The sequence below is a fragment of the Brachyhypopomus gauderio genome, chromosome 10 (genome assembly GCF_052324685.1).
Source record: "Brachyhypopomus gauderio isolate BG-103 chromosome 10, BGAUD_0.2, whole genome shotgun sequence".
In the NCBI taxonomy this organism is placed as follows: Eukaryota; Metazoa; Chordata; class Actinopteri; order Gymnotiformes; family Hypopomidae; genus Brachyhypopomus; species Brachyhypopomus gauderio.
The window spans coordinates 3,211,655-3,224,236 of record NC_135220.1 but is presented as its reverse complement, the minus strand read 5'-3'; the positions used below and the strand labels follow the sequence as shown (position 1 = coordinate 3,224,236).

The following is a 12,582-nucleotide window of genomic DNA, read 5'->3' as shown; positions in this document are numbered from 1 at the left end:
TGTACGCCGATACAGGTTCCATACACCCAGTGTACACCGACACAGGTTCCATACACCCAGTGTACGCTGACACAGGTTCCATACACCCAGTGTACGCTGACACAGGTTCCATACACCCACTGTACGCTGACACAGGTTCCATACACCCAGTGTATGCTGACACAGGTTCTACACACCCAGTGTATGCTGACACAGGTTCCATACACCCAGTGTACGCTGACACAGGTTCTATACACCCAGTGAACGCTGACACAGGTTCTATACACCCACTGTACGCTGACACAGGTTCTATACACCCACTGTACGCTGACACAGGTTCCCTACATTCAGTGTACGCTGACACAGGTTCTATACACCCAGTGTATGCTGACACAGGTTCCATACACCCAGTGTACGCTGACACAGGTTCCATACACCCAGTGTACGCCGACACAGGTTCCATACACCCAGTGTACACCGACACAGGTTCCATACACCCAGTGTACGCTGACACAGGTTCCATACACCCAGTGTACGCTGACACAGGTTCTATACACCCAGTGAACGCTGACACAGGTTCTATACACCCAGTGTACGCTGACACAGGTTCCATACACCCAGTGAACGCTGACACAGGTTCTATACACCCAGTGAACGCTGACACAGGTTCTATACACCCAGTGAACGCTGACACAGGTTCTATACACCCACTGTACGCTGACACAGGTTCCCTACACCCACTGTATGCTGACACAGGTTCCATACACCCAGTGTACGCCGACACAGGTTCCATACACCCAGTGTACGCCGACACAGGTTCCATACACCCAGTGTACGCTGACACAGGTTCCATACACCCAGTGTACGCCGACACAGGTTCCATACACCCAGTGTACACCGACACAGGTTCCATACACCCAGTGTACACCGACACAGGTTCCATACACCCAGTGTACGCCGACACAGGTTCCATACACCCACTGTACGCTGACACAGGTTCCATACACCCAGTGTACGCTGACACAGGTTCTACACACCCAGTGTATGCTGACACAGGTTCCATACACCCAGTGTACGCTGACACAGGTTCCATACACCCAGTGTACGCTGACACAGGTTCCATACACCCAGTGTACGCTGACACAGGTTCCATACACCCAGTGTACGCTGACACAGGTTCTACACACCCAGTGTATGCTGACACAGGTTCCATACACCCAGTGTACGCTGACACAGGTTCCATACACCCAGTGTACGCTGACACAGGTTCCATACACCCAGTGTACGCTGACACAGGTTCCATACACCCAGTGTATGCTGACACAGGTTCTACACACCCAGTGTACGCTGACACAGGTTCCATACACCCAGTGTAAGCTGACACAGGTTCTATGCACCCAGTGTACGCTGACACAGGTTCCATACACCCAGTGAACGCTGACACAGGTTCCATACACCCAGTGAACGCTGACACAGGTTCTATACACCCAGTGAATGCTGACACAGGTTCCATACACCCAGTGTACGCTGACACAGGTTCCATACACCCAGTGTATGCTGACACAGGTTCTACACACCCACTGTACGCTGACACAGGTTCTATACACCCAGTGTACGCTGACACAGGTTCTATACACCCAGTGTACGCTGACACAGGTTCTATACACCTACTGTACGCTGACACAGGTTCTATACACCCACTGTACGCTGACACAGGTTCTATACACGCAGTGAACGCTGACACAGGTCCTATACACCCACTGTATGCTGACGCAGGTTCCCTACACCCAGTGTACGCTGACACAGGTTCCCTACACCCAGTGTACGCTGACACAGGTTCTATACACCCAGTGAACGCTGACACAGGTTCTATACACCCAGTGAACGCTGACACAGGTTCTATACACCCACTGTACGCTGACACAGGTTCTATACACCCACTGTACGCTGACACAGGTTCCATACACCCAGTGTATGCTGACACAGGTTCTACACACCCACTGTACGCTGACACAGGTTCTATACACCCAGTGTACGCTGACACAGGTTCTATACACCCAGTGTACGCTGACACAGGTTCTATACACCTACTGTACGCTGACACAGGTTCTATACACCCACTGTACGCTGACACAGGTTCTATACACGCAGTGAACGCTGACACAGGTCCTATACACCCACTGTATGCTGACGCAGGTTCCCTACACCCAGTGTACGCTGACACAGGTTCCCTACACCCAGTGTACGCTGACACAGGTTCTATACACCCAGTGAACGCTGACACAGGTTCTATACACCCAGTGAACGCTGACACAGGTTCTATACACCCACTGTACGCTGACACAGGTTCTATACACCCACTGTACGCTGACACAGGTTCCCTACATCCAGTGTACGCTGACACAGGTTCTATACACCCAGTGTATGCTGACACAGGTTCCATACACCCAGTGTACGCTGACACAGGTTCCATACACCCAGTGTACGCCGACACAGGTTCCATACACCCAGTGTACACCGACACAGGTTCCATACACCCAGTGTACGCCGACACAGGTTCCATACACCCAGTGTACGCTGACACAGGTTCTATACACCCAGTGAACGCCGACACAGGTTCCCTACACCCAGTGTACGCTGACACAGGTTCCATACACCCAGTGTATGCTAACACAGGTTCTACACACCCAGTGTACGCTGACACTGGTTCCATACACCCAGTGTATGCTGACACAGGTTCTATACACCCAGTGTACGCTGACACAGGTTCCATACACCCAGTGTACGCTGACACAGGTTCCATACACCCAGTGAACGCTGACACAGGTTCTATACACCCAGTGTACGCTGACACAGGTTCTATACACCCAGTGTACGCTGACACAGGTTCCATACACCCAGTGTACACTGATGCAGATCGCTACTGTGGTCCCGCGTTTGTGCATTAATCCGAGGACGTTAATCCTGGTGTCACTGACCTTTCTGCAGACGTGGGAGACTTGTGGACCATTTTGCTCTTTGATGTTTTATTGACTCTGAATCAGACCTTCACTGCCCAGTTCCGCCATCTCACACACAAAATAATACATATAGGTAACCAGGTAATCATTATTATATGTATTAGAAATGGTAATGTGTGTTTATCTGTCCAAGGTCTGCAGTTCAAAATTAGCTAAACAGCTAACTGGCATATCTTCTTACATTTACATTTACGGCATTTGGCAGACGCCCTTATCCAGAGCGACTTACATTTTTATCTCATTTTTATACAAGTGAGCAATTGAGGGTTAAGGGCCTTGCTCAGGGGCACCTCAGTCATGGCCTCAGGTCTGGGGATCGAACCCACGACCCTTCGGTCACAACACTAGTTCCCTAACCGCCAGGCTATGACTGCCCAGGGTTCTTATTGTACCCTGGACCCTGGCAACATATTAAGATTACTTCTTCCTTTGGATTAGTAAAAAGTAAAAAAGTTTAAAATAGTAAAATTAGTAAAAAAAATAAAAAAGTTCAGAGCTTTAATTGGCTGAATGTAAATTTTTATTAGTTGAACATAAGAATATGATTTAACTAACACAACTACAGTGTTTTAGAAACGGTTGACAACAAAGTAACTTTCATACTATTTTACTAAAAGAAAAATATTACCATACACCTTTCTCTAAAGGTTTAACATCTTTATCATGCTGATAAACTAACACACCTTTACAACGTGACATCTTTCTCATAATCTGAATTACTTTTTAAATGAAAATGCATGGCAAATCACTCATTTTGCTCTCGAACTGACATTAGCATTAATAACATTAGCATAGCAACCAGGTCAATACTATAACTTGTAGATAAAGATTTAAGGCAAGGAATAATTTTGTGCGTGTTCCTGAAAACAAACACGTTGAGCCTGTATTTTAAAAACGTTTGACCCGTGCACTTGTCATTAAAGAAAACGAGACATCTTCCTCAAAATGACGTGAATGGTAAACCTGAACTTCACCACGATGTTACGGTGGTTTGTGGAACATTACCGTAGTATGAAGCCTGGTCCAAATATTTACTCTGTGTGTCACAGTTGGAGTGTTTGCACACTACAGTAGAGGAGAAATCCCTTCCTCTGCTTTACCGACAGGCTCTTACAGGTAACCAACATTGCAGAGCAACTTCATCTGTCTGAGATCCAATCTTCCTTTGAGATCGTAAAAGATTCTAGTTATATTAAAATATGTAAAAGACTCTGAGCTATTGTATTACATGAATGTTTCTAAAACATATTCAGAGCAGAACAAAATTCCAAAAGTATGGTATTACAACGGTGCACTGTAATTTATCCCGCTTGTTGAAAGTGAGGTACAGAATGCTGAGGCCTACCTGTAATGTGCATTAAGCTGGAGGGTTTGCTTTTACTGGAGTACATAATACACATTTTGCAATTACAGGTTTATCATTTTAATAATACTAATTCTTTTTAAGTTCAAAATTATTTTTTGACGCAACTTGAGAAATCAGGGCTTGAAGTTTTAAAACAAATAGTGTTGTGGGACAATAAAGGGACACACACACACACAAGGAATTTCTTCTAGTTTTATTTCTTGCTGTGCTGCCATGGTAGTGGAACTGCAAATCCTCACTTTCCTTCATGCAAATGCCTTGCTAAACAGACATCTGACCCAGAACGTCCCAGGCAAAGGAAGCTCCAACTTCCAAACCACAACTCCCACAAGGAAGTTCCCCACGAAGAAAAACAGCTTATCAAATCAAACCCATGACATACATGGCCAGTGCTGGCTTCAAAACAAACAGGAGAACGTTGGCTGATGCAGTGTCTTGATAACATTAAAGATGAGCAATTTATTCATCCTTCCCAGTTAAACATTTTAAAAGGGGGACTTAAGCTGTTTTAATCAGGAGGGTGTACATAAATTAACTTAAATACACCACATAAAATTCTTGAATTTCTTTTAAACATTTCAAGATGTTAATTTGGGCTTTGCTACAGAACTCAAAGTGTAGGTGTCTCAGTCCATCGTCTGAACTCTTGAGGCCAGTGTGGGTCGTGGGTGGGTCGTACAGAACTGCCTTTCATGCAGCGATCACTCTAGCTTCATCATGGCATCATAAACAAATTCAAAATGTTCAAAAGCTTAAGAAAACCCTTAAATCCCTGGATACTTGTTCGAACCACAACACCAAAGAAAGTGAACAGGTCGAGCCCCCCCAATTACCCCCTCCCCACCACCCCCAGCAAAACCAGTGCTTCATAAAACCAGTAAACCACTTGCAGCACACATTAATTCAGCACACATTCTAATAAATAAAACTACATGTAGGCTCTAAGTATTAGGCAGTGGTAAGTGTAGTGAGAAAAGAAAATCTAATAAATGAAAAATTTAACTTTTAAAAAAGAAGACGATAAATGGTTTAAAGAGGAGCTCTTTTCAAGGATGAGTTTGGAAATTATCAGGCTTTTACAACTTGGCTCCCTCTGCTGGTCAAACTGCAGCATGTCAGCACCGATAGCTGACCATTCATGCCAGATTTAGACTCAGGCTGACATTCCGCACTCATTCCGTTTGGATGAAAGTAAATATCGGTAAATATATGTGCCAAAAATATTTTATCAGATGGCTTGAAACGAAGTGGCAGGTGAAAGTTGCATACACAAACTTCCTCGCACCTAACGACACCAAAGTCCCCGCCATTTAGCAACAGTGTAGTGAATAATTGTTAATGAAATATACTTTGATGCACTATAAGGTTTGTACCTGATTGTCATTATGCTATAGACGTTCATAATAAAGCCTGAAATCATACAAGGTGGAGAGGAGAAGAGGGAACAGAAAAGTATGCTGTTTTTTTCATAAAATGTTTGGGGAGGGAAAAACGATTCTACAAGCACTCTCCTTAAATTAGCATTCACACATGCATTCTGAGGATGGCAGTCGGACAGGAATTATAAAACCCCCGCCACTCTGATCATGACGCTGGCAGCTGGGGGCGGAGTCGATATGCCACAGAGTCTTTAAGAAGTGTGAGCCCCCTCACCCTGGGCAGCTGATCCAGCCCCCGACGGCGCTGAACCCAAGGCCACTCTTCCATTCAGTATGAATGACCAACACCTTCTCTTAAGACTGTCCAAAAGGATAAGGTCCGTAAATAGGCTGCGGGAAGAACACAGCAAGAGAACACACCTTACTCAGGACTCCCGTGGATATAAATACACTATATTTGACACCATCAGTTAATATAATTGAGTTTCTGAGTTTCTAGAATACAAACAGTACTAGTGAAATGTAATGGTATTAGCAAGAGAGCTAATCTTTGCCTAGCTAGTGATCAGTACTGTTGCACACTGGCAGGAATTTGCATATGTATGTTGAAAAAGTGACTCTACTGTTCCAGGAACAGTGCTGATCATCACTGCTCTTCTTGGTGGGGCCTGATTAGATATTCAGCCTCTAAATTCCATTCAAATGAACAAGCTTGACTGACAACGCAGATGTGTGACCAGCGATGAGACTCGGCATGGCATCAATTAGAGGGGCCTCTTGTGGACCACAGAGGCGCATGAACAACAGCTGTGGGTGCACCTCGCCTCTCAGTACTCACCTCACCATAGGGAACTACCGACGTGCTGTTTTGCAGGTTGTCTGCCGCTAAGGTCACAGAGCCGTTCAACAGTCCGCCCTGTTCCGTCCGCATGGAATCGCTAAGGCCGTCGTCTGGGAGACGGTCGTCATGGCCGCCGCCGCCATGCTTGCCCTTCTGCGGCGAGGCGAAGGGGTTGTAGTCGTCCTGCACGCTGCAGTGGGGCTGCGTGTTGAACTCGCCTTTGAAGGAGGACAGCTGCTGTGTCACGCCCAGGAGACCCCCCATCTCCACGCTCAGGATGACCCAGATCACGTCTGCAGGGTTACAGGGGCAGGGAGAGACAGAAACGAGGTGGTGAATGGATGCCCTAGGCAACACGCACTCAGCCTCCTGCTGGGGCAGTTTGAGAAGCTGATCTGGAAGCTCTTTCCACACAGCAGGAACTTCATTGAAACCAAAAGACAAAATACCCCAACATGAGCGTACCTTACTATTACTTACTTACTATATTATTAAGATTATTAGAGGGCTTGAAAAGCCCTTTATTGTTATCCCAATGCTTCTAATTCTTTTTTCACATTTGTGCATTTAATACAGCCTGAACCGATTAACGTACAGACTCCATTTAAACTGTGTTTCGAAGGTCTCGACGCTGTGACTTGACTATGTACTTGAGTCAATAGGATTTGTAGTTTTTAAACTTAAGTAAAAAAAATTTTAAGCCCCATAGAAATGAATGGCGAAATGTTCAGAATTTCAAATTATAACTGCCAGATTTTTCAGGTTTAAAGATTTTACAGCAGTTTATCCAGGAGATCTTTGAAGCTAAATGGTAGAGAAACTTGTCCTTTCTGCCATGCCACAATATCTAATCATTTGATCAATTAGTTTTAGAGTTATGAGCATTTGTTTGGCCCTAGGCACAAAAAACTATCCCATTGGATACCATGTAAATTTCTCAAAATCAGAATTGGCTTTTTCACAATTTGCCTGTGTTTAACTTGTTATTAATCAGACAGTATTGGGTCAAACCACACACAATTACACCAAAATCACTCAATCTCTTTGGTTAAGATAAATATGTCCCAAACTATGATAGTTTATTCGGAGGGTGCAAATCAGACTAAAACAAGGTTTCACTACCAAGAGAAGCAGTGACAGAGAGTCAGTTATTTTTGAATGTCTCTCCCCCCTCCCCATAAACACACATGTGCACATGCATACATCTCTCTCATACACACTCCACACACACATACATTACAGAAACATACACATCTCTCTCATACTGACTCCACACAGACACATACCTAAAGTGGTGTTGTCACACAACACACACCTTCATACACACAACATATGCAACATATACACCATACACATCTTCATACACACCACATACATCCTCACACACCTTAACACACACTAGACTCTACACACATTACACTCTAACCCACTCACAAACAGCTCCCCCTCCCCCCTACACACATATATCTGTCTCTGATATGAACTATATTGTGTGCTGAAATGAAAACTGTCAGCTGGTAGATGAATGTGTTTTAGCAGTCAATTGCTATAATCCTGTGATGAATTAGTCATGCCTGGAAGCAGGATGAGGTCAGAATAATTCTGCTCCTGAAGTTCAGGCCCTGACTCACCAGCCTGGGGTCTCATGAGTACAGCACACTGGTAGAACAAGCTACCCCCCCCCCCCCCCTCCAGTACTCACCTCCGTAGAAGAGTCCGGAAGCTGTGCACATCCTCCACTGGCCCTGGTAGATGCCGGGAGCGACAGGACTACGCATCTGCACACTCACATCAAACATCTCCTGAGGGTCCAGCGAACGCACCATGACAAAGTTCACATGGCCAAACTGATCTCCGCCGATGTACTTCAGACACACACCAGGGGGCCAGGACTCTGGACCTGTAGCACATACACACACACACATACACACACTCAATCCATTTGTTTAATTTGGGAGAAAGTAGGCTGTACTCTGGTCCAAATAACACACCAGAAAAAATGTGCAGCATTTCATTATAAAACACAATTCACAAGGTGAATTATCCTACTGATTATAGGTGACCTTGAGAATATTACAATCACCCACACAGTAAATGAGAAGTCAGAATACATAACATCCATCTCCATATTTTATACAATGTCAGCTCTTTTTTCACAATTTGACAGTTTATCCCTGGGGAGATACGATGGGTTATGACTCAAAGCAGAAAGCAAACCCATCAGCTTCATGTAAGGTTTTACACCCGTGAATAACTTCAAATATCCTTGACTGTGATTACTTCACTGGTATTTTGTTGATTACCTAAAAATACTGGTCAGTTTGGGAATACAGAAATACAAGTGTACCGTGACACCTTGTAAAAGCAAACAACAAAACAGGAGGAAGTGGGAACTAAATGATCCACATCACAAAACGACTGTGGAGTGATCGGTGTGACCAGTTCTGATTACAAGGACTGAGCTCAGACTACAGTGAAGGATCAGATGTGGGACAGCTTTCTAAACATCAGCCCTTCTACCCCACTCATTAACCCTTTTAATTCTACCCCACTCATTAACCCTTTTAATTCTACCCCACTCATTAACCCTTTTAATTCTACCCCACTCATTAACCCTTATAATTACCTTTGATGGGTAGTGCTACCCTGCGTGCCAGGGTTGTGGATTAGGAAAACTTAGCATAGCTTACACATTTCATATTGACAAAAATTACATCATCAGAGTACCTTTCACTATATCTACATTGGTTCTTTGGTTTGTGGTTCTTTGCAACATCTAAACACTCACCAAATTATTTGAAAGATCACAGAAAATCTTGAACATGTATAAAAATATTTGGATGTTGACAAGACCCCAGTTTGGAATACTAGGTGTATAGATCTCTTGTATCATTTTTGTCCTGAAATATGGCACCTGTGTTCTGTATCCTCCATGTCTTGGTAAAAGGTGTATCTGGTGGAATGGATTCTCCTTCCCCAATAGTCACATCTTCCACAAAAGACATAGACGGTGCTGTGATGTTGGGGCTTTCAAAGTCATAATACGCTCCAATTGCAGCCTGTAGGTTCCTACAGGGAAAGGAACAGCAGCTGCTAACTTCTGCTATGTCTCATCATGAGTCCAGGAAGAACACCATCAAAGAACATCTATAGAGTTAATGGTCTGAGCAAAATAAAACAGTGAATAAAACACATTGATGCTATAAATCTCATGCCATTTTGGATGATAATGAAGAAGAAAAAAAAAAAACTTATTTGCTTTTATGCAGCTAACATAGCCTTTTATAATAAGAAGTATATAAACCACGTTTAGTACCTCAGTCACCCATACAAAAGTGAAACTGTGCATCAGATGTTGATATGGAGTTACAATCGGCCTTCACCACAGCTTTGCATTCACACACTAGTCTAATAGTTTCTGCTATTCATGCCAGAAAGGTCAGGCGTGAGAAAGCGGACTCCAAGAATGTCTCTCCAAGCAAGACTCTCTGGGCATGGCTTACATTACACGTGCGAGTGTGTAATATTAGTTAACATTAGCTTCTTTCATAGACGCTCACAGCTAGATAGCCAATATTATTTCATGTGTTACAGGCATTAAAAGGATATATTGCACTATTTTTTTACTTATCTGGATAACCCTCGTGTCCCACTGAGTTATGCCTATCCGAAAGTAATACAGGTTCGTAGTACATGACGATTTATTTTGGTCTAACTCGTATTTATGCAGCCAAAATAGCAAAAATTATATTTTCATCCAGAGTGCAGCTCTGCCCAACAGCAAATATGATGTTTCTGGGGCAGTGGTGGGTTCCTTTCACAGCACCAACATGAGGTGACTCATTGTTTTTATCTAAAATCTGATTGTTTTCCAGGGGCTGTGTGGACATAAATCTGACCGAATGATATTCAAATAACTTTTGCATGTGGTCCTATCCGGTTCGGTGGCATATGCGACTTTAATGAGAGCGGGCAGGTCGGATTTCGGGGGGGGGGGGGGTCGTTCACGGAGGTGACCGACAACCGTCGCAGCAGAAGCGGCTACATCAGCGAATAAAGCAGCTTGGCTCGTTTCGTCTTCCCGACCTGATCAGCCGACCGTCCTCCAGAGCAAAACCGACACACATCTTAAAATATTAAAATATATGACATTTTAATTTTGTCTATGTGAGATGGTCATTAAGTGTGGCGTTTCGTTGAGTGCAAACAGTGAAGGTATAATTAGTATATGTAGTTATTTGTTTTGAGGTGTAAACGAAATGTTTCGGAAATACATCCGAGACTGAAGCAAAACTTCAGGTCACCTGAGCCATGCGGTCTTCCATTCTCACACAGTTTATGAACTTTTAAGAGAATATTCATTTTAAAACACCCGAGGTTAGAAGTTATTCTGTCGCACACAAGTACACATAAATAAAACAAGACTGAAGCGTACAGTTAATAAAGTACACTCCCTTCGCCTGCGGATGATGGAACTAAGACCGAGATCATGTACGGGACAGAAATGCCCTTTAACCGCAGTAATAACTCGGCATCCGCTCAAATCTGCAACTCAAATCACACATCTCGAGTGAGAGTTGGCTAACTTATAGTAACTCTGCGTATGCCGTAAATAAATAAAAACAAACGTGACCTGGTTAAATGGTGAATCGAGGAGAACTTTCTGGAATATACCTCGATCTAACTAGCATTAACTATACTAGTCAGCGGTCTAGTTAACCTGGTGTAGCCTAAACCGCCTCTGCTCGTGGGGGAAAATAGCCAACCTGGCTCGGTAGCTGTCCGGCTAGGTCCGACACCACACGGCTAGCCGGCTAACTAGGCTCCTAAACGCCGTTTAACAGACGTTGAGCTGACGGCCGGGCAGCGGTGCCCGCATACGAATACGGTTCAAGTCCGCTAGCTTAGCGTCACCAGCAACAAAACTGGGAATAAGAGGGTTAGCTAGTTAGCTAGCCACCGAGCTGTAAGCCAATGTGAACGGACCTATAGCGCCAAAGTCATTTTAAAAGCGAAACATTAAGACGCTCGACATATATAATATTTTAATATATATATATATATATATATATATATATATATATATATATATATATATATATATAAACATCCACCGCTTGAAGCACACAGCTAGCAGATTAAAACGTTTATTCGCTAGCCGTTTAAACCACAGTCGCAGAGACGCCGTTGACCGTATACGAGCTTAGCAGTGCAGCTAATTATCAGCGTGGCTAATCATGTGATCGAGGCAACGACAACCAGCCCGACAGCCTCACGGGGTAGGCCCGGAAACGTTAGACAGCCCACGGATACACTCACCAGTTAGTCATGTCCAAGAAGAAAGCACACCCAGCAGGGTTGAGCTGGAACCCGAGCAGCCTTTGAAACTCGGTTATTAAAATGTCTTTATCGGTCGTGCCCATGCAGCTAAATTTCTGCATGAGCTCCGGGTCGATGTCCGTTTCCATTCCCTCCATCTCGGGGCTAGACGGCGGGTGGAGACGGGGGGGGCTTCGCTTCAAAATTTAGTCCGAGGCTTCGGCCTGGCCAGTCATAACAAAGCCGACAACAACCCGAGTGCGCATGACAGGAGAGTCACACGACAATGTTGCGTGTGTCGCAATGACAGATAAGGATCCTGTGGGTTTCACTTTGGGTGTGTGCATGGTTTTTTTTATAAGGCATAACGCATACCAATGTGTCGATTAATCGCGGCTAATTAAAAAAAAATGTATAAACATCAACAAGGCTTAGGCTACTACTATTACGCGAATATTAGACACAACGAATTTGAAAAATGACCGTTCGTGTGACTTGGCGGATAGATACTATAGGGCCATAAATTCGGAGAAATGCACCAAAATAAAAAAAAACTTATTTTGTTATTTACTTTTAATTTATTTGTATATTTCATATGATATACGGCACGTATGCTTTAGAATAATACTTTAAGCTGAACTCAATGCACTCTGATCTCTCTCATGATAGACATTTTGA

The 12,582-nt window shown here is 44.0% G+C and overlaps 1 protein-coding gene across 1 annotated transcript; it reads right to left on the bottom strand.

The window, feature by feature from the left end:
• Positions 1–4,543: 4,543 nt before the first annotated feature.
• Positions 4,544–12,211, bottom strand: LOC143525165 (protein ILRUN-like). The gene is made up of 5 exons (XM_077018753.1): positions 11,905–12,211; positions 9,500–9,654; positions 8,288–8,485; positions 6,583–6,878; positions 4,544–6,134 (listed from the first exon to the last, which is right to left on the bottom strand). Exons 1-5 carry the CDS (start codon positions 12,060–12,062, stop codon positions 6,099–6,101), a joined length of 843 nt encoding a protein of 280 aa, XP_076874868.1. The 5' UTR covers positions 12,063–12,211; the 3' UTR covers positions 4,544–6,098.
• Positions 12,212–12,582: the final 371 nt, after the last annotated feature.

Excerpts from the sequence above, each read along its gene's own strand:
- LOC143525165 (XM_077018753.1), bottom strand. The coding sequence starts at position 12,062 with ATGGAGGGAATGGAAACGGACATCGACCCGGAGCTCATGCAGAAATTT. Across the intron at positions 9,655-11,904 it reads TTCTTGGACATGACTAACTG|GAACCTACAGGCTGCAATTG; the intron begins GTGAGTGTATCC and ends CTTTCCCTGTAG. Across the intron at positions 8,486-9,499 it reads ATGGAGGATACAGAACACAG|GTCCAGAGTCCTGGCCCCCT; the intron begins GTGCCATATTTC and ends TATGTGCTACAG.